General features: G+C 45.8%; 1 protein-coding gene across 1 annotated transcript in view; it reads right to left on the reverse strand.

Moving 5' to 3' along the window:
- The window catches only part of LOC130297911 (zinc finger protein 271-like), a 59,402-nt gene that overhangs the window by 32,582 nt on the left and 431 nt on the right, over positions 1 to 26,389 (reverse strand). Inside the window, 4 exon segments of the mRNA XM_056550762.1 lie at positions 15,970 to 17,100; positions 20,377 to 20,857; positions 21,024 to 21,088; positions 21,172 to 21,298. Coding sequence (XP_056406737.1) covers positions 15,970 to 17,100; positions 20,377 to 20,857; positions 21,024 to 21,088; positions 21,172 to 21,298 — 1,804 coding nt within the window.

Below are 26,389 nucleotides of genomic sequence, written 5' to 3' on the forward strand. Positions count from 1 at the left end.
GCTTGGCGAAAGTTATACCCGTACAAGAAGAAATTCTCCTGTTATAATGCCACTCACAAAACAGCCTCCAGAATTGATCACGTCCTTGTTAATAATGCAGGTCTAATTTTTACTCATAAAATAGTGTATGAGCCTGGGTGTGTGTCAGATCACGCAATGTTAGTCTGTTATATTAAAAAGGAGAGGAAGACACAGGAAGCCTCTAGGAGTATGTATATAAATCCCCATTGGTTAAAAATTGAGGATGTTACAAAGGGGGTGAGCTCCGAAATTAGAGAATTTTGGGAAATAAACAAAAGCACAGCTGATACTCTGATAGTATGGGATACACTAAAAGCTTTCTTGAGGGGGCTTCTCATTAGGAATATCGCGAGGTTTAAAAGGAAATGTAAGGAGAAGGAAAACGCGATACTGGGGAAAATAGTGGCAGCCGAAAGCATATATGGCATTAATCCTAATACGGAGAACTGGGATCATCTTAAAAAGCTGCAAGATCTGTACAGTAAAATTGCCCTAGAGAAGGCTCAACACGCTATTTTTTTCAGGAAACAGACAATATGTTGAAACAGGCAAACCAAACAAAACACTTATGGGAATTATTAATCAGAAAGGGAAAAAAACAATTATTGGGATAAAAAATAAAGAGGGTAGGGAATGTACTAAACAGGAGGAAATAACAAGTGTGGCAACCCAATTTTACCAGGATTTATACTCGAGGGAAAGCTTTGTGTCAGATGATGAAATTGACATTTTTTTGAAGAAAATAGGGCTCCCTAGTATCAGCGAGGAAGAAAAGGTGAAAATGGGGGAAGAGATTAGTATAGGAGAAATGGAAGCTGCCCTAAAGTCCTTTGTACATAACTTCGCCCCGGGCTCGGACGGTCTGGTCTTTGAAGTTTATAAATGTTTTGGGGGTGTGCTACTGCCATACCTTTTAGAGGTTTATAATGAATCCTTGAGTAGGGGGGAGTTATCCCCAACTATGGCTGAAGCCATCATTGTACTGATTCCTAAGAAAGGTAGGGAAAGTGGCGTAATGGATGATTTTAGGCCAATTTCACTCCTAAACACAGACCAGAAAATTTTAGCAAAAATTTGGGCCAGGCGCTTGCAACGAGTGATGGATAAGCTAATAGGGAAGGAACAGAAAGGATTTATGCAGGGAAGAAATATCTATAATAATATTAGAAGAGTTTTTCTTAATATGCAGGCAAGGGGTGAGGGGGGCTCCCACTCCATCCTGTCTCTTGACGCTCAAAAAGCGTTTGACAGGGTGGAGTGGGGCTTCCTCTTTAAAATAATAGAACATATGAATCTTGGAGAAGGCTTCTTACAGGGGCTTAGGGCCCTACATAGATCCCCCAAAGCCAAAGTTAATATTAATAATATTATTTCCCGGGAGGTAGTGACGCTGCAGAGAGGAACTAGGCAGGGATGCCCCCTATCACCGCTCCTCTTCTCCCTCTTCATTGAACCACTCGCGCAGTTGATTAGATCTTCCAGCTTGTTTGATGGGTTTGGTGTCGAGGGAGAGGAGGAGAAAATCCTGCTTTATGCAGACGATGTTGTATTGTTTGTCACAGATCCTGGAAGAAAGCTTGTTAGTATTATTGATTTGATAAAGGATTTTGGTAAATATTCTGGCTTTCAGATAAACTGGAATAAATCAGGATTATTAATGTTGTCAGGTGATAGCCAGGGCTGCCAGAGAGTGATACATGTTTTGCAGGAAAACGAGGCCCTGGAATACCTAGGAATTAAGATTTCGAGAAATATAGAAGAGTTTGCCCAGTTGAATATTACCCCATTGAGACAGAAAGTAAGAAACAAAATTCAAATATGGGAAAAGTTGCGTATGAATATGGCTGAAAGAATTACTCTGATAAAGACGATTATTTTCCCTATGGTTTTGCATGTGATTAGAGCAGCACCGGTTTGGTTAGAGGAACACCATTTTAATAAAATACAGAGTGAGATTAATGATTTTTTATGGGATGGGAAACAAACACGGATGAAACACACATTTCTGAGTCCTCCTTTGAGTAGTGGTGGTTTGGGTATACGAAATATGCAACTGGATTATATAGCGGCACAAATTGAATACATGATAAAGGACGATGACGTTTTAAAAGTTTTTTTTTCTAAACTAGGTATTAGGGGGGATAGCACCTTGGAGTTAATTGAAGGGGGAAAATGTATGCACAGGGGAAAAATCCCCACTTGTAATATGTTTAATAAAGTATGGATATTCACGAGACGTTTATTAGGGATTAAGGGTAGTATGCACTACACACTAATGTGGGGTAATGGAAATTTTCCAGAAATGCTGAAATTAAAGGAATATGTTAAATGGGAAAGAAATGGGGTTATTAGAGATAAAGATTTTGTGATAGAAAGCACGCTAAAAGAGTGGAAAACATTCAATAGGGAATTTAGTATTAGTCAGAGCGACTATTTTTCATATTTAAAATTGTTTATATTGTGTAAAGCAATTTTTGAAATGCATTATTGTAATTTTGTAATTTGAAATAAAAAAATTTAAAAAATAAAAAAAAATAAAAAATTTTTAAAGGATAAAAATCCAGAAAATAAAGATTCTGAACCAAATACAATGTAAATTATAGGACAGTGATCTTCAACCTGCGGACCTTCAGATGTTGCAAAACTACAACTCCCAGCATGCCCAGACAGCCGTTGGCTGTCCAGGCATGCTGGGAGTTGTAGTTTTGCAACATCTGGAGGTCCGCAGGTTGAAGACCACTGGTATAGGAGGTAGTACTCACGTGTCCCTGCTGCTCCGGACCCGTCACCGCTTGTCACCGATGTCCTGGATGTCGCCCTCTATCGCTCTCACCGCATCCCCGGGGTGTCCCCGTCGCTCCGGAACGTCTCTGCTGCCCAGTATCCTCACTTTCAGTCGCTGCCATCAAGTCGCTACACAGGCCGCTACGCACGCCGCTCCTATTGGATGATGGGACGGCGTGCGCGACGACGTGATGACGAGGAAGGAGGGCGCCGGCCACGCTGGGGATCCCGGCACGGTGCAGACACCGAGGAGGCAGGTAAGGTCCCTCACGGTGTCCTGTAAGCTGTTCGGGACGCCGCGATTTCACTGCGGCAGTCCCAAACAGCCCGACTGAGCAGCCGGGTTAGTGTCACCTTGCCTTCAGACGCGGCGGTCAGCTTTGATCGCCGCATCTGAAGGGTTAATACAGGGCATCACCGCGATCGATGATGTCCTGTATTAGCCGCCGGGCCCCGGCCGTTGATGGCCGCAGGGACCGCAGCGATAGGACAGGGTTTTAAAGTGTATTTGCCATATAAGACACACCAACTTCCCCCCCCCAGTTTTGGGGAAGAAAAAGTGCGTCTTATACGGCGAAAAATATGGTAGGCCAGGAATGTGTCAGCAATGGGATTCCACAGTGCACCCTACGGAATTTCAACGATGGGACGTTCCACTATTGAAATTCTGCGGCCGAAAGAATGAACTTGTTAATTGTTGGGGCGGAATCCGCTCTGCAGACATTGCCGTCTATGGGGCTGAAGAAAGATTCATCACCTCCTCCCCCTAGAACGACATCTCACCAAGTTGTACCCTGTACATTGAGTCCCTCCGGCTGTCGCTCTCAGGAACATCCGAATATATGAAGGATCAGGAATCCCTCAATCTCCAAATAATAAATGTTCTTTCCGCAGGAACTTCTCTCCAGAACACTCCGGATTGTTGAGCAGCTTTTCTACAGACAAAAGGATCAAAAAAGCCTTATACTCATAGCAAGGGTTGTTTATGGTACCGCTGCTCAGGTCCATTCACTTCAATTCAATTGGACGGCAACACCCCCCAGAAATGGAGGACAAGGGGGGGATGTTTCTAGACAAAAGCAGCTAGGTTTTTTGGAATCCTGGATAATCGCCTTCAAATTTTAATATTTACAAAACAATTACACACTCCTACCAGAGACAGAGGGTACTAGGGGTCCCCATACCATCCAGAAAAATATCCTGTCCATCTGCAGCATCATCTCTGTCCCAGCTAAAGCCCAGGCTGGGACAAAGTCCAGTAAGTGAGGGCGGGACTAGGACTCCTCTGTGCTCACTCCTGTCCTGTATATCAGACTACAGCATATAAACAGAGAGGATGAGGTTACAGAGCAGCCTGCAGTGATGGGATGAAGAGTCCCAGCACAGCAGGCTCAGGGAGGAAGTGAATGCATGGTGAGTGAGGGCGGGACTAGCATTCCTCTGTGCTCACTCCTGTCCTGTCTATCAGACTACAGCATATAAACAGAGAGGATGGGGTTACAGAGCAGCCTGCAGTGATTGGATGAAGAGACCCAGCACAGCACAGCAGGCTCAGGGAGGAAGTGAATGCATGGTGAGTGAGGGCAGGCTCAGTGCTTGCTTTGGGCTTGCCCCTTCCTGAGCAGTGGATGTCGGAATAAGTAAGCAGCAGAACAGAGGGATTTGTGAGCTAAATACAGTAGATAGACACATAAATAAGACATGTTTAGCATATGTATGACCTAGTGAATAATGTATAGAAGTATTATATATTGTCACCGATATGACAGGTGTGCTTTAAAGGGGTACTCCGGTGAAAACCTTTTTTCTTTTAAATCAACTGGTGGCAGAAAGTTAAACATATTTATAAATTACTTCTATTAAAAAATCTTAATCCTTCCTGTACTTATTAGCTGCTGAATACTACAGAGGAAATTTGTTTCTTTTTGGAATGCTCTCTGATGACATCACGAGCACAGTTCTCTCTGCTGACGTTATTATAAAAATAATAAGTCTTTATTTATTGTTGTCCTTAGTGGGATTTGAACCCAAGTCCCCAACACTGCAAGGCAGCAGTGCTAACCACTGAGCCACCATGCTGCCCTTAGCGTACATCTGCTATGCATCTGCTATGCATGGTTGCTAAAATGGACAGAGATGTCAGCAGAGAGCACTGTGCTCGTGATGTCATCAGTGTTCCAAAAAGAAAGGAATTTCCTCTGTAGCATTCAGCAGCTAATAAGTACTGGAAGGATCAAGATTTTTTAATAGAAGTAATTTAAAATATATTTAACTTTCTGCCACCAGTTGATTTAAAAGAAAAAAGGTTTTCACCGGAGTACCCCTTTAAGGCCACACTAAAGGGTAATGGTTGTAGAAGCTATTATTAATTTTGGGCGGACTGTATACCTGTGACATGTCATGGAGAGGAACTCTGAGGTTGAGCGTATTGGGAGTCATGTGATTTCAGCCAATCTGTGTCATTGGATGTGTTCTCCGCAATGCTGATTGGCTGTGAAGAGTTAACTGGGGCTTCTACTCCTCAAACTGCTCCTCCCAAATGTTAGATGGGTGTCAGGTACGGTCCACAGTTTATCCAAACAAGGCTATTGGCCAGTTATAGATAGAGAGAAATCATTCATTAAATAATAATAAATAAATACAGGGTGGGCCATATATATGGATACACCTTAACCCCTTGGGAACTGAGCCCATTTTGACCCTAAGGACGGGAGCATTTTTTGCAATTCTGACCACTGTCACTTTAAACATTAATAACTCTGGGATGCTTGTACTTATGAATTTGATTCCGAGATTGTTTTTTCGTGACATATTCTACTTTATGTTAGTGGTAATTTTTTGTTGATACTTGCATAATTTCTTGGTGAAAAATTCCAAAATGTCATGAAAAATTAGAAAATTTTGCATTTTTCTAACTTTGAAGCTCTCTGCTTGTAAGGAAAACAGATATTCCAAATAAATTATATATTGATTCACATATACAATATGTCTACTATATGTTTGTGTCACGATTCGGCTGGCAGGAGGTGGATCCTCTGTGCCAGAGAGGGATTGGCGTGGACCGTGCTAGTGGACCGGTTCTAAGTTACTACTGGTATTCACCAGAGCCCGCCGCAAAGCGGGATGGTCTTGCAGCGGCGGTAGTAACCAGGTCGTATCCACTAGCAACGGCTCAACCTCTCTGACTGCTGAAGATAGGCGCGGTACAAGGGAGTAGACAAGAGCAAGGTCGGACGTAGCAGAAGGTCGGGGCAGGCAGCAAGGATCGTAGTCAGGGGCAACGGCAGGAGGTCTGGAACACAGGCTAGGAACACACAAGGAAACGCTTTCACTGGCACAATGGCAACAAGATCCGGCGAGGGAGTGCAGGGGAAGTGAGGTATACATAGGGAGTGCACAGGTGAACACACTAATTAGAACAACTGCGCCAATCAGTGGCGCAGTGGCCCTTTAAATCGCAGAGACCCGGCGCGCGCGCGCCCTAGGGAGCGGGGCCGCGCGCGCCGGGACAGGACCGACGGAGAGCGAGTCAGGTACGGGAGCCGGGGTGCGCATCGCGAGCGGGCGCCACCCGCATCGCGAATCGCATCCCGGCTGGAGGCGGTATCGCAGCGCACCCGGTCAGTGGATCTGACCGGGGCGCTGCAGTAGAGAGGATGTTGCGAGCGCTCCGGGGAGGAGCGGGGACCCGGAGCGCTCGGCGTAACAGTTTGTATCATAAAATTGACATGTTGTTACTTTTGGAACATCAGAGGCTTCAAAGTTCAGCAGCAATTTTCCAATTTTTCAAGTGAATTTCAAAAACTGAATTTTTCAGGGACCAGTTCAGTTTTGAAGTGAATCTGAGGGTCTTTATGTTTGAAATACCATATAATGGACCCCATTATAAAAACTGCACCCCTTAAAGTATTCAAAATGACATTCATGAAGTTTGTTAACCCTTTAGGTGTTTCACAGGAAAATTCTAAATCTTAATTATGTTATGTTACACTAACATGTTCTTGTAGACCCATATTTTTTTTTTCAAGGGGTAAAAGGAGAAAAAGCCCCTCAAAATGTGTAACCCAATTTCTCTTGAGTAAGGAAATGCCTCATATGTGGATGTAAAGTGCTCTGTGGGTGCACTACAATGCTCAGAAGAGAAGGAGTGACAATGGGATTTTGGAAAGTGAATTTTGCTGAAATGGCATGTCGCATTTAGGAAGCTTCTACAGTGCCAGAACAGCAAAAAACACCCCACAATGCACACTATTTGGGAAACTACACCCTCAAGGCACGTAACAAGGGGTGCAGTGAGTATTTACACCCCACTGGCGTTTGACAGATCTTTGTAACAGTGGGCTGTGCAAATGAAAAATTATAGTCTTCATTTTCGCAGACCACTGTTCCAAAAATCTGTACGACACCTGTGTGGTGTTAAGGCTCACTATAAACCTTATTACGTTCCGTGATGGGTGTAGTTTCCAAAATGGGGTCACATGTGGGTATTTATTTATTTAGTGTTTATGTCAGAACCGCTGTAACCAGCAGCCACGCCTGTGAAAATCACCAGTTTAGGCCTCAAATGTACATGGTGCGCTCTCTTTCCTGAGCCTTGTTGTGCACCCGCAGAGCATTTTACGCCCACATATGGGGTATTTCTGTACTTGGGAGAAATTGTGTTACAAATTTTGGGGGTCTTTTTCTCCTCTTATGAAAATGAAAAGAATGGGGAAACACCAGAATGTTAGAGTAAAAAAAGGAGATTTTTTTATGCTTACCATAAAATCTCTTTCTCGAAGGATCCATTGGGGGACACAGACCATGGGTGTATGCTGCTGTCTCTAGGAGGTTTGACACTATGGCAACAAGAAAAGTCGGCTCCTCCCAGCAGGGTATACCCACCCAAAGGCACCTGAGGTAATCAGTTTTAGTCCCAGAGCAATAGAAGACCGACAGGTCAAGAGAAAACCACAAACTGTCCGAGCAACTGAACACACCTTCGGACATATAACTGAAATAGGAACACCAGAAAAAAGGGGGGGATCCTTCGAGAAAGATTTTACGGTAAGCATAAAAAATCTCCTTTTCTCTATCGGCTCCATTGGGGGACACAGACCATGGGACGTACCAAAGCCGTCCCTTGGGTGGGTAAGAAATCAGACAGGTGGACGATGGGACCACCGCTGTCTGCAACATCTTACACCCCAGAGTAGCATCAACCGATGCGAAGGCATGAATCTGGTAGCACCTTGAGTAAGTGTACAAAGACGACCAATCGGACGCCTTACAGAACTGCTAGGCCGAAGCCACGTAGCAAAGGGCCCAGGATGCCCCGAAAAACAGATGAGATGAACCAAACCCCTGAAGGGTGGGATCTTCCCCTTGCAGCGGTAAGCTGCCAAAAAGAGCAGACCGGATCGACTGAAAAATGGTGGTCGTAGAAGCAGGTTGTCCTATACAACGACCTTCTGGAAAAACAAAAAAGGGGGTCACACTGCCGAAAGGAAAGAGTGACTGAGAGATAAGTCCAAACAGCCTTCACCACAACCAGGTTGTGGAACAAACGCTTCCAGGAATGAGAAGGGGCCGGACAAGAGGACGATGTTCTCATTGAGATGAAAAAGTCAAAAAACCATCTCAGGTAAGAAGGACGGACCTGGACGGAAAACAACTTGTCCTGGTATACCACCAGGAAGGGAGAACGGCAGGAGAGAGCTACCAGCTCTGACACCCTCCTAACACAGGTAAGAGCAATAGGGAACGCCACCTTCCGGGGAAGGAGACAGAAAGAAATGTCCCTGAGAGGGTCAAAAGGGGCATCCTGCAGAGCACCTAAGACCAAGTGTAAGTCCCAAGGGAAAAAAGGGGACTGATAAGGAGGGGCAGCTTGTGCCACTCCCTGAACTAGGTTCGGACATGATAATTGAACGCCGAAGAACATTGAAAAAGAATGGAAACGGCCGAAAGCCAACCACGACCGGAGAAAAAGGCTGAGTTTCACATTAACAGAAATAAGACCGCCAGGTATGGTCGTAAACCTTTGCAGAGGAAGGCTTGTGAGCCCTCAGCATGGTGTGAACCACTTGGGAAGATAAATTGCGGGTCCTCAGAACCGCTGTCTCAAACGCCACGCCGTCAAAAGCAGAGACGGTAAATAGGGGTGGCACAGGAGGCCTGATATAGGAGGTCTGGACTATAGGGAAGGTGCAGAGCTAAGTAGTACAGGAGCCTGACCACGACGACGTACCACGCCCACCGGGGCCACGAGAATGGCGGGAACGCCCTCTGCTGTGAGTTTCCTCAGGACCCCGAAAAGAGAGGAAAGGGAGGAAACAGATAAGGTAGGGGAAAGCCCGACCAATAAACAGATAAGGTAGGGCAAAGCCCGACCAAGAAAGAGGAACGCTTGGGTGTGGCGGGACGTGCAGAGTTCCACGCCTGGAGCACCCAAGAGGTTGCACCACCGGATGTAGGGACCTCCGGATGTAGAAACCACTCGCCTTGGCGGCTGAGGACCGGCTGAGAAAGACCACATCCCAGAAACGCCGGAATGAAAAGCGCTGAGATGGCCGGAAACCTGAGTTCCGCCCAGAAGGGAATTTCCCAAGAAGCAAGCAAAGAAAGAATTGCCCTAGGTCCCAACATGTTGAAGGGGAAAAGGGATTCTCGAGGGACCAAGGCCCCAGACCGGCCAGTCCTTGAAAAGACCTCCCCAGCCCGACAGACTGGCAGGGACGGGCAGGAAGGAGCGCCCCCGAAAAAGCAGGGGGGGAAACGAAGCCACCATAGAAGGGACCGACAAGACTGTCGAGTGACACTGGAGACCTGTCCCACCGGAAGAGAATCACCAATTGAAGAGGTCGGTGATGAAACTGGGCAAATGGCACGCCCTTCACGGCCGCCGCTAACCAACCCAGGACATCCATGCAAAAGCGAATGGAAACTGGAGCAGGGTGCCGAAGTCATCGGACTCTTGATAAGAGAGTCAGTCGATTGGTCGGCAGAGTTGAAAGCGAGCAGAGGCCGTGTGGAACTGGAGCCCCAGGAAAGTGGTTGGACTTGTCCCGAATGACCATCCAACCGAAGAGAGACAAGGTCTGGAGGTTGGGACCAAGACTCTCCAGGATCTGGGCCCTGGCTGGAACTCTAATCAGAAGGTCATCCAAGTAAGGAATCACGGAAACAACTGTTGTCCGTAAAAGGGGCTATCACAGGCGCCGGGACTTTGTTAAAGGTCCGCGGAGAAGTGGCCAGACCAAAATGGAAAGCCACAATAGAAAATGACCGTCCGGAACTGCAAAGGGGAGGTATCACTGATGACCGGAACAATGAGAAGTGGAGGCAAGCATCCTTGATGTCCACCGAGGAACGAAAATTCCCCATGAACCAGGGATGCCAGCACCGAACGGAGAGACTCCATTCGGAATGGGAAGCAGAAGATGCTGGTTGAGATACTCGAACCAAGATTGGCCGAACAGAAACGCCTTTCTTGGGGACCACAAAGAGGTTGGAATAAACCTCTAAAACATTCCCCTGAAGGAACCAGGACAATGAATGTCTGTAGTCCAGGCATCCCGTTAGAGTAAGAGACGACCAACCACCCGAGAAAGGTCGGCGGGTGGTGGCGACCCATCAGATCGAGGAAGGCCTACGGGTGCCCGATGGGGCCGCAAAACGGCCTGAACGGATAGCCGAGCTACGGGAGGGACAGGTCCGGAAGGAGGGAGCCCTCTTCCTGTGAAGGCGCCCGGCTGGACCCTTTGTTGGTACCTTGTGGTGGCACCAAAGGTCCGCAAAACCCCAAGGAGGATTTACGATAGAAAGCGGTTCTGTGAGCCGTATCCAGAGGTAATAAAGAACTCTTTTCCACCAGACGCCTCACTACCTGAAGGCGGTATCCACATTCCAGGCTTTAAGCCACATGGAGGGACGGTGGCTACCAGGTAGCTTGTGGCAAAGGCAGCACAGTGGCTGCGCATGGAAGCAGAACACAGAAAATCTCCAGCTGCGGAGCATCGGAGAGCTAGATTAAATAAATCCTCCAGAGGGATCTTGAAGACTACCCTGGTGGAGATGGGAGACCATACTGAAAGGGCCCTTGACACCCAGGCCGAAGCAAAAGCAGGAAGATCCTGCTGTCTCAAAGGCAAAGTTTGCCAAAGTCTCCACCTTCATGTCCGCTGGATCCTTGAAGGCAGCTGCACCAGCCAACGGCCAGGTGCCGGTCGGGCACGAAGAAAGAGACTTCTGGAGCCATGTCCGAAGTTCCTGGGTCCTTTAGATGGAAGGTGTATCTTATGGCCGAAACCAATGAGTACACCACATCAGGCATCAGTGCGTTCCTTTAAGTCGGAGGCCGAATCAGAAACCACATCTGCAAGTTCTCCAGGTGAATGGGAACGAGGCGAGACAGCCCTGAAAGAGGTCGGGCACAACGATAGGAAACTTCTGGACCACGTCCGAAGTTCCTGGGTCCTTAGCTGGAAGGTTTCTCTTTTGGCCGAAACCAATGAGTACATCACATCAGGCATATCCGTGTGGTCCTCTGAGTCGGAGGCCGAATCAGAAACCTCATCCACAAGTTCTCCGGGAGAATGGGAACGAGGTGAGGCAGCCCTGGAGGTTGGGCACGATTAAAGGAAACTTCTGGAGCCACGTCAGAAGTTCCTGGGTCCTCTAGATGGAAGGTGACTCTTGTGGCCGAGACCAATGAGTGCACCATGTCCGACATATCCGTGTGGTCCTCTGAATCAGAGGCCGAATCGGAAACTTCATCCACAAGTTCTCCAGGTGAATGGGAACGTGTGAGGTGGCCCTGGTAGAGGGGGAGACTGACCAGGTACGCGGGTCTGGAGAGCCAGAGCGGCGACCATGGGAGCATCCTCTGGGGGAGCGACGTTTGCTACAGGGCGGAGTAACGGAGCGATGCCTGTGAGGGGAGCGCCCGTGCCTGCCAGAAGACTCGGAGGATGAGTCAGATGAAAAACACCCCCATGATGCTGCGAGAGCATCAGTATAGGAGGAGAGTGGTACCCTCCGGAGGGCCTCTCCAATGCAGTCACCTCATAACAGGAGACCTGAGCCAAGTCGGATATAGACTGGGGGAGGGAGAGAACCCAGACTGGTGGTGCGGCCGAACCCAACGGGTCTGGTAGACAACCGGGGTAGAATAGCCGGGGGGTCTGGGGAGCAGGCAGAACAAGTGGTTCAGCAGAAACAGACATTTTTGAGATACAGCTTTTACAGATATAATGAGTGGCTAACACTCCAGTTAACTGTTTAGGGGGAGCAAATGGGTTCAGCAGAACCAGACATTTTGGAATTACAGCTTTTACAGACAAAATGATGAACTAACGCTCCAGCTGTCTGTGCAGCCCAAGTCTGTGACCCCAGGGCAGCTGCTGTGAGGAGAACTCCATTCTAGTGTAGACAAAGAAGGGAGAAATGCCGGCCAATAGCAAAAGAGGTGCGGGCCAGGAGCAGGGGCACTGGATTGGAGGCTAATTCGCGCCTCTCAGAAGCCCAGAGAGAGGGGGCGGAGCTATAGCACCCTCAGCTTCTGACAAGGTCAGTAATGGCGCCCACGCCCGCTCCTCTCCCCGAGCGCACGTCATTTGCATATGCGCTTGCGGGGAAGCGAGCAAGACGCCGCTGGCAGCCAACTGCTGCCGAAAGCGAAAGTAAGCCGGCGCTTCATGCGCCCGCATAGTAAAAATGCCGCAGCTGTCAGCCGCTTAAAGAAACATACACACCACACACATATCGTTCAGGAAAGTGAAAAGTATGAATAAAGCTGTGCCCCAGTCCAAAAATGCTCCTGCTCACCCCAGCAATAAATATAGAAAAAAAAACCTGTCCGGGCCAGCCCCTGAGAAAAAGTGGGCAAAAAGTCAGGGTCTCCAGAGGTTGCAAGGCTGCACCTAAGGGAGAAAGGGAATATATACTCACCTCAGTCAGAAGAACTTACCTAATGAAGTCTTCTATGAGGTCTTCAGTCAGCTTTAGTCACCTGCATCATGTCGGGCTACCATGTGCGAGCGAGGCGAGCAGAGAAATAGGGGGACCCGGACCCATGAGGTACAAGCCTAGGCGCTGACCGTTGTGCCCCCTCAGTCGCAATGGGGAGACAGTGAGCCGCAGTTCCTGAATCCCCACCTGAAAACATGAAAGAAAAAGGAATAAAAAACTAACACGTCCCTAACTAGGAAAATAATAAAACATAAGACCTGGTCTGGAGAGAACTCCAGACCATGTCCACCTCCTTAAGACACTAAGCTAAAACTGATTACCTCAGGTGCCTGTGGGCGGGTACACCCTGCTGGGAGGAGCCGACTTCTTTGTTGCCATAGTGTCAAACCTCCTAATGACAGCAGCATATACCCATGGTCTGTGTCCCCCAATGGACCCAATAGAGAAACATATATATATTTTTTTACACTAACATGCTCTAGTAGACCTCAACTTTACCTTTTCATAAGGGGTAAAAGGAGAAAAAGCCCCCCAAAATTTGTAACGCAATTTTTCCTGAGTATGAAGATACGCCATATGTGCCCCTAAACTGTTTACTTGAAATACGACAGGGCTCCGAAGTGAGAGAGCGCCATGCGCATTTGAGGCCTAAATTAGGGATTTTTATAGTGGTGGACCCGGATGCAAGCGTTACACTTGTCTTCTTCACCAAAAATACTATACGCTAGTTTTCCCCAAACAGGGAGCCTCCAGTTGTTGCAAAACTCCCAACATGCCTGGACAGTCAATGGCTGTCTGGCGATACTGGGAGTTGTTATTTTGCAACAGCTGGAGGCTCCGTTTTGGAAAAACTGGCATAAAAGATGTTTTTTTTTATTTATTGGGGGGGCGGCAACAGTATAAGGGTGTAGTGTATGTGTAGTATTTTTACTCTTTATTTAGGGTTAGTGTAGTGAAGTGTAGATGTAGTATTTTACTCTTTATTTTGGGCTAGTGTAGTGTAGTGTAGTGTTTTTAGGGTACATTCACACGGGCGGAGATTTACAGTGAGTTTCCCACAGCAGCGGAAAAATAGCCGCATCTCAAACTTGAAGCCGGAAACTTGCTGTAAACCCGCCCGCATGAATGTACCCTGTACATTCACGTGGGGGAGGGGGACAAAACTACAACTCCCGGCATGCACTGACAGACCATGCATGCTGGGAGTTGTAGTTATGCAACAGCTGGAGGCACACTGGTTGGGATTGGGAAACACTGAGTTAGGTAACAGACTACCACAGTGTTTCCGCACCATTGTCTGTTTCCTAACTCAGTGTTTCCCAACCCATGTGCATCCAGCTGTTGCAAAACTATAACTCCCAGCATGCATGGTCTGTCAGCGCATGCTGGGAGTTATTGTTTTGCAACAGCAGGAGGCTTACAGGTTGGGAAACACTGAGTTGGGAAACAATGTTTCCCAACTAGTGCGCCTCCAGTTGTTGCAATACTACAACTCCCAGCATGCCCAGACAGCCGAAGAAAATGTTGGGAGTTGTACTTATGCAACAACTGGAGGAGAACAGTTTGGAAACCACTGTGTAGTGGTCTCCAAACTGTAGCCCTACAGATGTTGCAAGACTTCAACTCCAAGCATGCCCAGACATGCTGGGAGTTGTAGTTAAGCAACATCTGAAGGGCCAAATGTTGCTGAACTACAACTCTCAGCATGCCTGGACAGTCTGGGCATGCTGAGAGTTGTAGCTGTGCAACATCTGGAAGGACAGTGGTCTCTAAACTGTGGCCCTCCAGATGTTGCAAAACAACAACTCCCAGCATGCCAGGACAGTCAAAGGCTGTCTGGGCATGCTGGAAGTTGTAGTTTTGAAACACCCAGATACAGCAGTGAAGATCACTTTGGCCGGAAGAAGCGTCAAGCTGTGACGTGAAACTAGTCGCCTCTGGTTGTGTGCCCCCACATCTCGAGAGCGGCTGCTCTTGCTCCCCACGTGTGTGACCGCATTTTATTGTTCCACTCAGCCGGTGTGAATAAACAACAAGATTTGAATTACTGCATCCATTTGGTGAGTGCGACTTCTTTCCACTCATATGAACAGCATATGTTTTCTATGGGGATTTCCTTTTACGCTGGACAGTTCCTAAAATGGACAGAGATGTCAGCAGAGAGCACTGTGCTCGTGATGTCAGCAGAGAGCTCTGTGTTTCAAACGGAAAAGAATTTCCACTGTAGTATTCAGCAGCTAATAAGTACGGGAAGGATTAAGATTTTTTAATAGAAGTAATTTACAAATTTGTTTAACTTTCTGGCACCAGTTGATTAAAAAAAAAAAAATTTCACCGGAGTACCCCTTAAAGGAACATTTACAATTATCTGAAGTAACAGATTTTACATCTAGTTGCATTTCACAAAACATTGTGGCTTACAATATTCATTCATAAATATTTGGCATATGTTATGTCGGACAGACCAGCAGAAAAATATAAATTAGAATAATGTTACATAAAAACAACATTAGAAAGGCTATAAACACTAAAACAGTGAGTGAATCATCTAAATTCAGTGAAACTACTGTCGCAAGACATTTTTTAGGAAAACAACATAATGTGAAGGAAGTAAGGTGACAAATCTTAGAACAAATTCACACTGAAGGGAATGAGAATATAAAGCGCAGGCGTCTCTTGTAAAGGGAAGTATATTGGATAACCTACCTGGACACGATTTCCCCATCTGTAGATGAAAGCTTATTTATGAATGAATATTGTAATCACCATGTTTTGTGAAATGCAACTAGATGTAAAATTACTTATAAATCTGTTACTTCAGATAATTGTAAATGTTCCTTTAAGAGAAATCCCTCGATTGTGAACAGGTGGCATCCCACCTCAAATATCCTGGAATCTCAGGCTCTAGTACACATGAGTAAGGGGGCGTTCCCCCGAAACGTCACACCCTGATGGCTCCCGAACAATGAACACCATCTCTGCTGGGACGACTAATAACATCTGCAGCTTCCAATGTTACAGCTCCGAATGTTTTACCAAAATGATCGAATAAAGAAAAAACAGCGGCAAAGCATCTAACAGTGTCTGAGTATTTCATAAGAAGCACAGATTGCATCGCTCATGGTTTCCTTTACTAAGCGGTTAATATATAGATGTGTTATCTGCATCATTTATTGCTCTCAATTGGCTTCTTCCCTGTGTGAGTTCTCTTATGTTTAACAAGATGTGATTGCTGAGTATAACATTTCCCACATTCTGCACATGAAAATGGCTTCTCCCCTGTGTGAATTATTTGATGTCTAACAAGATGTGATTTCTTAGTAAAGCAGTTCCCACATTGTGAACATGAAAATGGCTTCTCCCCTGTGTGAGTTCTTTGATGTATAACAAGATTTGATTTGTCAGTAAAACATTTCCCACATTCTGAGCATGAAAATGGCTTCTCTCCTGTGTGAGTTATTTTATGCCTATAAAGACTTGAATGACGAGTAAAACATTTCCCACATTCTGAACATGAAAATGGCTTCTCCTCTGTGTGAGTTCTTTTATGCTTAATAAGACCTGAATGATGAGTAAAACATTTCCCACATTCTGAGCATAAAAATGGCTTCTCTCCTGTGTGAGTTTTCTGATGTTTCAGAAGACTTGATTTATCAGTAAAACATTTCCCACATTCTGAGCATGGAAATGGCTTCTCTCCTGTGTGAGTTTTCTGATGTTTCAGAAGACTTGATTTATCAGTAAAACATTTCCCACATTCTGAACATGAATATGGCTTCTCTCCTGTGTGAGTTCTTTGATGTACCACAAGGTCTGATTTCTGAGTAAAACATTTTCCACATTCTGAGCATGAAAATGGCTTCTCTCCTGTGTGAGTTCTTTGATGTACAACAAGACTTGATTTAAAAGTAAAACATTTGCCACATTTTGAGCATGGAAATGGCTTCTCTTCTGTGTGAGTTCTTTGATGTTGAACAAGACTTGATTTAAAAGTAAAACATTTGCCACATTTTGAGCATGAAAATGGCTTCTCTCCTGTGTGAGTTCTTTGATGCTGAACAAGACGTACTTTAGAAGAATAACATTTCCCACATTCTGAGCATAAATATGATTTCTGAGCTCGTTGATGTCCAACACCCCTTCTGTAACTTTTCTCCTTAACATCCTGTGATGACTGAGAAGACAGGACCTGTATATAAGGATGAGATGAGAGATCTTGGCTGTGAAGGGCTGAGGGTGTATCTGGGATAATGGAATGTTCTTCATATGTATCTTGTGTGATATCATCATCTGCTTTATAATCTGAAGATATAAGATTCTCCTCTGATCTCCTGCTACAAGAATCTGCAGAGAATAACACAGATTATATAATTGAGTATTAACCTTATTTACATTTTTCCATCTAGAGTCACATGAGAGTTTGTTTTTTGTGGGACCAATTTTACTGTGAAATAGAAAACAAATTGTGGGATGAAATTCAATTGAAATAAAATGTAATTTTGCAAATTTGGGATTTTTTTCATCACCTACCATACAACGTGATGTCACAACTGACGTTATACTTATCCATCAGGTCATTATCATAATCCAACTTGTATAGTTTTCCTTATGTTTTATTTAAAAAATACTTTAACCCCTTAAGGACTTTAAGGTTTTTTTTCACTTTCGTTTCTTCCACCTCACCTTCTAAAAATCAGAACGCTTTCAGTTTTCTACCTACAGACCCATATGAGGTTGTTGTTGTTTTTTGCGCTACCAATTTTACTTTGTAATGACATCAATCATTTCACCACAAAATCTACGGCGAAACCAAAAAAAAAAAAATTTTTTGTGAGGCAAAAATGTAAATCCACCCACTATTATGTAACATTCGGGGGCTTCCGTTTCTACGCAATGCACTTTTGGGTCAAAATGACACCTTCTCTTTACTCTGTAGGTCTTTACGGTATAAGGACACCCAACTTATATAGGTTTGATTTTGTTTTACTTCTTAAAAAAAATTGAACTTTTTGTACAAAAATTAGTATGTTTAACCCCTTAAAGGGCTCAAGGTTTTTCCACTTTCGGTTTTTCCTCCTTACCTTTAAAAAACCCATAATTCTTTACATTTTGCACATAAAAATCCATATGATGGCTTATTTTTTGCTCCACCAATTCTACTTTGGACTGACAGCAGTCATTTTACCCAAAAATCTAATCGTAAAAGAAAAAAAAATTTAACAAAATTGAAGAAAAACGCCATTTTGTAACTTTTGGGGGCTTCCGTTTCTACACAATAAATTTTTTCGGTAAAAATGACACCTTCTCTTTATTCTGTAGGTCCATACGATTAAAATGATCCCCTACTTATATAGGTTTGATTTTGTTGTACTTCAAAAAAAAAAATGATAACAACATGCAGGAAAATGTATACATTTAAAATGTCATCTTCTGACCCCTATAACTTTTATGCGCCGTGATGTGAAGTTTTTAGCGGTACCATTTTTGTATTGATCGGACTTATTGATCGCTATTTATTCATTTTTTCATGATATAAAAAGTGACCAAAAATACGTTATTTTGGACTATGGAAATTTTTTTGTGCGTACGCCATTGTCCATGCGGTTTAATTAATGACATATTTTTATAATTCGGACATTTCTGCATGCGGCGATACCATATGTTTATTTTTATTTACACTTTTTTTTAAAAGGGGGTGATTCAAACTTTTATTAGGGAAGGGGTTAAATTATCTTTAACTTTTTTTGTTCACTTTTTTTTTTTGCAATGTTATAGCTCCCATAGGAGACTACAACACTGCACACACTGATCTCTCATACTGATCATTGTTATCCCATAGGGACCTATAACACTTCACACACTGATCTCGTATACTGATCATTGTTATCCCATAGGAGACTACAACACTGCACACACTGATCTCTTATACTGATCATTGTTATCCCATAGGACACTATAACACTGCACACACTGATCTCTTATACTGATCATTGTTATCCCATAGGAGACTATAACACTGCACACACTGATCTCTTACACTGATCATTATTATCCCATAGGAGACTATAACACTGCACACACTGATCTCTTATACTGATCATTATTATCCCATAGGGGGCTATAACACTGCACACACTGATCTCTTATGCTGATCATTGCTATCCCATAGGGGGCTATAACACTGCACACACAGATCTTTTACATTGATCAATGGTTTCTCATAGGAAACCATTGATCAATGATTCTGCAGCTTGACTGCTCATGCCTGGATCTCAAGGACTGGGCAGTCATTCGGTGATCGGACACCAGGAGGCAAGGTAAGTGACCCTCCTGCTGTTCTAGAGCTGTTCGGGATGCCATGATTTCGCTGCGGCGATCCCGAACAGCCCCCTGAGCTAACCGGTAATGTTTTACTTTCACTTTAGATGAGGCGTTCAACTTTGAACGCAGCGTCTGAAGGATTTAATAGTGTTCGGCACTGTGATCAGTGCCGTCCGCTATTAGCCACGGGTCCCGGCCGTTGTTAGAGGCTGGGCCCAACCCGCTATGACGTGAGCCCATGCTGTGGCCCCATGTTATAGAACGGGAGCGGACTCATGACGTACAGGTACGCCCTGAGTCCTTAATGGGTTAAACTTGTCCTCTTCAGACCCCTATAACTTTATTATTTTTCCGTATACAGGGATGTGTGAGGGTCATTTTTTACACTGTGATCCGAAGTTTTTATCTGTACCATTATTATTATTTTTTTATGTGACTTTTTGATCACTTTTTATACATTTTTTTAGGGTGTACAAAGTGACCAAATATACGCAGTTCTAGACTTTGGTATTTTGACCGTGCTGTTTAAATAACGTTACATTTTTATAGTTCGGACATTTACACATGCGACAAAACCATATATATATATATTTTTTTTTTTCTAATATGGGAAAAGAGGGTGATTAAAACTTTTATTAGCATAGGGGTTAAAGGGGTACTCCCGTGGAAAACTTTTTTTTTTTTTTTTATTAAATCAACTGGTGCCAGAAAGTTAAACAGATTTGTAAATCACTTCTATTTAAAAATCTTAATCCTTCCAGTGCTTTTTAGGGGCTGTATACTAAAGAGATATCCAAAAAAGAAATGCATTTCCTCTGATGTCCTGTCCACAGTGCTCTCTGCTGACCTCTGCTGTCCATTTTAGGAACTGTCCAGAGCAGCATATGTTTGCTATGGGGATTTTCTTCTGCTCTGGACAGTTCCTGAAATGGACAGCAGAGGTCAGCAGAGAGCACTGTGGTCATGACATCAGAGTAAATGCATTTCTTTTTTGGATTTCTCTTTAGTATACAGCCCCTAAAAAGTACTGGAAGGATTAAGATAGAAGTGATTTACAAATCTGTTTCTGGCACCAGTTGATTAAATAAAAAGTTTTCCATGGGAGTACCCCTTTAAATCATAGGGGACTATTACATGCAATCCTTGATTACATACACTGAACAATACTGTACCATAGCATTGATCAGTGTTATCAGTACTCCATTACTCCAGCCTGATACTACTTCCCCAAAAAATAATTGCAGCCAGTTAACAAGAAGAATCTGTGACTGTTCTCTGCATTTAGTAGTTATTACTCACCTGGGTGATTACCTGAAGGAATGTCCTCCTTATACTGCTCATCACAGCTCACATTTGTCTCCTCTTCTTCCTTTATGTCTGTAGCTTTAATATAGATCAGATCTTTCTTTGTAGGAATATCCTCCTTATACTGCTCATCACTGCTCACATCTGTCTCTTCTTCTTCCTTTATGTCTGTAGGATTAACATCGATCAGATCTTTCCCTGCAGGAATGTCCTCCTTATACTGCTCATTACCGCTCACATCTGTCTCTTCTTCTTCTTCTTCCTTTATGTCTGTAGCATTATTATAGATCAGATCTTTCTCAGTGGGAATGTCCTCCTTATACTGCTCATTACTGCTTACATCTGTCTCTTCTTCTTCCTTTATGTCTGTAGCTTTAATATAGATCAGATCTTTCTCTGTAGGAATGTTCTCCTCATACTGCTCATCACCGCTCACATCTGTCTCTGGAGCATTAATATTGTTCAGATCTTCTCCCTGATTCATAAGATGTGGAAGAAATATTGTAAAAGTCATCAGACAGTAGGAGAAGTCACATGGGATGTTATAGATGAGCAGGAGATGAGGAGTCATGGAGGGTGAGGGGACTGACCACAAGAGCTTCACAGCCCTTCCACAGATCATAGGGAATATCTCCATCTACCTGATCATCCTGTGGAAGAAGAGGACGGGGACACCTCTCTGGTGCTGTTCTCTTACTGGATCTGACTGTAGGGAACACATACAGAGACTGAATTCATTCTTTACATACAAATAATGAGAGGACGTGTGTATATAGTCATGTCTATTACCTGGTGATGTGAGGGGCTGCTGATCCTCCATCATGACCTGATCCTTGTACTGATCCTTGTGTCCTTCTACATACTCCCACTCCTCCATGGAGAAATAGACCGCCACGTCCTGACACCTTATAGGAACCTGACACATAATGATACAGTCATCACCCCGACCCCTCCAGTGGTGTTACTGTATAATGTCCCAGCATTCCCAGCAGTGTCACCTCTCCAGTCATCACCAGACCCCTCCATTACTGTATAATGTCCCAGCATTCCCAGCAGTGTCACCTCTCCAGTCATCACCCCGACCCCTCCAGTGGTGTTACTGTATAATGTCCAAGCATTCCCAGCAGTGTCACCTCTCCAGTCATCACCAGACCCCTCCATTACTGTATAATGTCCCAGCAGTGTCACCTCTCCAGTCATCACCAGACCCCTCCATTACTGTATAATGTCCCAGCAGTGTCACCTCTCCAGTCATCACCAGACCCCTCCATTACTGTATAATGTCCCAGCAGTGTCACCTCTCCAGTCATCACCAGACCCCTCCATTACTGTATAATGTCCCAGCAGTGTCACCTCTCCAGTCATCACCAGACCCCTCCACTACTGTATAATGTCCCAGCAGTGTCACCTCTCCAGTCATCACCAGACCCCTCCATTACTGTATAATGTCCCAGCATTCCCAGCAGTGTCACCTCTCCAGTCATCACCAGACCCCTCCATTACTATATAATGTCTCAGCATTCCCAGCAGTGTCACCTCTCCAGTCATCACCAGACCCCTCCATTACTGTATAATATCCCAGCAGTGTCACCTCTCCAGTCATCACCAGACCCCTCCATTACTGTATAATGTCCCAGCAGTGTCACCTCTCCAGTCATCACCAGACCCCTCCATTACTGTATAATGTCCCAGCATTCCCAGCAGTGTCACCTCTCCAGTCATCACCAGACCCCTCCATTACAGTATAATGTTCCAGCAGTGTCACCTCTCCAGTCATCACCAGACCCCTCCATTACTGTATAATGTCCCAGCAGTGTCACCTCTCCAGTCATCACCAGACCCCTCCATTACTGTATAATGTCCCAGCAGGGTCACCTCTCCAGTCATCACCAGACCCCTCCATTACTGTATAATGTCCCAGCAGTGTCACCTCTCCAGTCATCACCAGACCCCTCCATTACTGTATAATGTCCCAGCAGTGTCACCTCTCCAGTCATCACCAGACCCCTCCATTACTGTATAATGTCCCAGCAGTGTCACCTCTCCAGTCATCACCAGACCCCTCCATTACTTTATAATGTCCCAGCAGGGTCACCTCTCCAGTCATCACCAGACCCCTCCATTACTGTATAATGTCCCAGCAGTGTCACCTCTCCAGTCATCACCAGACCCCTCCATTACTATATAATGTCCCAGCAGTGTCACCTCTCCAGTCATCACCAGACCCCTCCATTACTGTATAATGTCCCAGCAGTGACACCTCTCCAGTCATCACCAGACCCCTCCATTACTGTATAATGTCCCAGCAGTGTCACCTCTCCAGTCACCACCAGACCCCTCCATTACTGTATAATGTCCCAGCAGTGTCACCTCTCCAGTCATCACCAGACCCCTCCATTACTGTATAATGTCCCCGCATTCCCAGCAGTGTCACCTCTCCAGTCATCACCAGACCCTCCATTACTGTATAATGTCCCAGCAGTGTCACCTCTCCAGTCATCACCAGACCCCTCCATTACTATATAATGTCCCAGCAGTGTCACCTCTCCAGTCATCACCAGACCCCTCCATTACTGTATAATGTCCCAGCAGTGTCACCTCTCCAGTCATCACCAGACTCCTCCATTACTGTATAATGTCCCAGCAGTGTCACCTCTCCAGTCATCACCAGACCCCTCCATTACTGTATAATGTCCCAGCAGTGTCACCTCTCCAGACATCACCAGACCCCTCCATTACTGTATAATGTCCCAGCAGTGTCACCTCTCCAGTCATCACCAGACCCCTCCATTACTGTATAATGTCCCAGCAGTGTCACCTCTCCAGACATCACCAGACCCCTCCATTACTGTATAATGTCCCAGCAGTGTCACCTCTCCAGTCATCACCAGACCCCTCCATTACTGTATAATGTCCCAGCAGTGTCACCTCTTCAGTCATCACCAGACCCCTCAATTACTGTATAATGTACCAGAATTCCCAGCAGTGTCACCTCTCCAGTCATCACCAGACCCCTCCATTACTGTATAATGTCCCCGCAGTGTCACCTCTCCAGTCATCACCAGACCCCTCCATTACTGTATAATGTCCCAGCATTCCCAGCAGTGTCACCTCTCCAGTCATCACCAGACCCTTCCATTACTGTATAATGTCCCAGCAGTGTCACCTCTCCAGTCATCACCAGACCCCTCCATTACTGTATAATGTCCCAGCATTCCCAGCCGTGTCGCCTCTCCAGTCATCACCAGACCCCTCCATTACTGTATAATGTCCCAGCAGTGTCACCTCTCCAGTCATCACCAGACCCCTCCATTACTGTATAATGTCCCAGCAGTGACACCTCTCCAGTCATCACCAGACCCCTCCATTACTGTATAATGTCCCAGCAGTGTCACCTCTCCAGTCACCACCAGACCCCTCCATTACTGTATAATGTCCCAGCATTCCCAGCAGTGTCACCTCTCCAGTCATCACCAGACCCTTCCATTACTGTATAATGTCCCAGCAGTGTCACCTCTCCAGTCATCACCAGACCCCTCCATTACTGTATAATGTCCCAGCAGTGTCACCTCTCCAGTCATCACCAGACCCCTCCATTACTATATAATGTCCCAGCAGTGTCACCTCTCCAGTCATCACCAGACCCTTCCATTACTGTATAATGTCCCAGCAGTGTCACCTCTCCAGTCATCACCAGACCCCTCCATTACTGTATAATGTCCCAGCATTCCCAGCCGTGTCGCCTCTCCAGTCATCACCAGACCCCTCCATTACTGTATAATGTCCCAGCAGTGTCACCTCTCCAGTCATCACCAGACCCCTCCATTACTGTATAATGTCCCAGCAGTGACACCTCTCCAGTCATCACCAGACCCCTCCATTACTGTATAATGTCCCAGCAGTGACACCTCTCCAGTCATCACCAGACCCCTCCATCACTGTATAATGTCCCAGCATTCCCAGCAGTGTCACCTCTCCAGTCATCACCAGACCCTCCATTACTGTATAATGTCCCAGCAGTGTCACCTCTCCAGTCATCACCAGACCCCTCCATTACTATATAATGTCCCAGCAGTGTCACCTCTCCAGTCATCACCAGACCCCTCCATTACTGTATAATGTCCCAGCATTCCCAGCAGTGTCACCTCTCCAGTCATCACCAGACCCTTCCATTACTGTATAATGTCCCAGCAGTGTCACCTCTCCAGTCATCACCAGACCCCTCCATTACTGTATAATGTCCCAGCATTCCCAGCCGTGTCGCCTCTCCAGTCATCACCAGACCCCTCCATTACTGTATAATGTCCCAGCAGTGTCACCTCTCCAGTCATCACCAGACCCCTCCATTACTGTATAATGTCCCAGCAGTGTCACCTCTCCAGTCATCACCAGACCCCTCCATTACTGTATAATGTCCCAGCAGTGTCACCTCTCCAGTCATCACCAGACCCCTCCATTACTGTATAATGTCCCAGCATTCCCAGCAGTGTCACCTCTCCAGTCATCACCAGACCCCTCCATTACTGTAAAATGTCCCGGCAGTGTCACCTCTCCAGTCATCACCAGACCCCTCCATTACTGTATAATGTCCCAGCAGTGTCACCTCTCCAGTCATCACCAGACCCCTCCATTACTGTATAATGTCCCAGCAGGGTCACCTCTCCAGTCATCACCAGACCCCTCCATTACTGTATAATGTCCCAGCAGTGTCACCTCTCCAGTCATCACCAGTCCCCTCCATTACTGTATAATGTCCCAGCATTCCCAGCAGTGTCACCTCTCCAGTCATCACCAGACCCCTCCATTACTGTATAATGTCCCAGCAGTGTCACCTCTCCAGTCATCACCAGACCCCTACATTACTGTATAATGTCCCAGCAGTGTCACCTCTCCAGTCATCACCAGACCCCTCCATTACTGTATAATGTCCCAGCAGTGTCACCTCTCCAGTCATCACCAGACCCCTCCATTACTGTATAATGTCCCAGCATTCCCAGCAGTGTCACCTCTCCAGTCATCACCAGACCCCTCCATTACTGTATAATGTCCCTGCAGTGTCACCTCTCCAGACATCACCAGACCCCTCCATTACTGTATAATGTCCCAGCAGTGTCACCTCTCGTCATCACCAGACCCCTCCATTACTGTATAATGTCCCAGCAGTGTCACCTCTCCAGTCATCACCAGACCCCTCCATTACTGTATAATGTCCCAGCAGTGTCACCTCTCCAGTCATCACCAGACCCCTCCATTACTGTATAATGTCCCAGCAGTGTCACCTCTCCAGTTATCTCCAGACCCCTCCATTACTGTATAATGTCCCAGCAGTGTCACCTCTCGTCATCACCAGACCCCTCCATTACTGTATAATGTCCCAGCAGTGTCACCTCTCCAGTCATCACCAGACCCCTCCATTACTGTATAATGTCCCAGCAGTGTCACCTCTCCAGTCATCACCAGACCCCTCCATTACTGTAAAATGTCCCGGCAGTGTCACCTCTCCAGTCATCACCAGACCCCTCCACTACTGTATAATGTCCCAGCAGTGTCACCTCTCCAGACATCACCAGACCCCTCCATTACTGTATAATGTCCCAGCAGTGTCACCTCTCCAGTCATCACCAGACCCCTCCATTACTGTATAATGTCCCAGCAGCGTCACCTCTCCAGTCATCACCAGACCCCTCCATTACTGTATAATGTCCCAGCAGTGTCACCTCTCCAGTCATCACCAGACCCCTCCATTACTGTATAATGTCCCAGCAGTGTCACCTCTCCAGTCATCACCAGACCCCTCCATTACTGTATAATGTCCCAGCAGTGTCACCTCTCCAGTCATCACCAGACCCCTCCATTACTGTATAATGTCCCAGTATTCCCAGCAGTGTCACCTCTCCAGTCATCACCAGACCCCTCCATTACTGTATAATGTCCCAGCAGTGTCACCTCTCCTGTCATCACCAGACCCCTCCATTACTGTATAATGTCCCAGCAGTGTCACCTCTCC

The sequence above is a fragment of the Hyla sarda genome (genome assembly GCF_029499605.1).
Source record: "Hyla sarda isolate aHylSar1 chromosome 1 unlocalized genomic scaffold, aHylSar1.hap1 SUPER_1_unloc_1, whole genome shotgun sequence".
NCBI lineage: Eukaryota > Metazoa > Chordata > Amphibia > Anura > Hylidae > Hyla > Hyla sarda.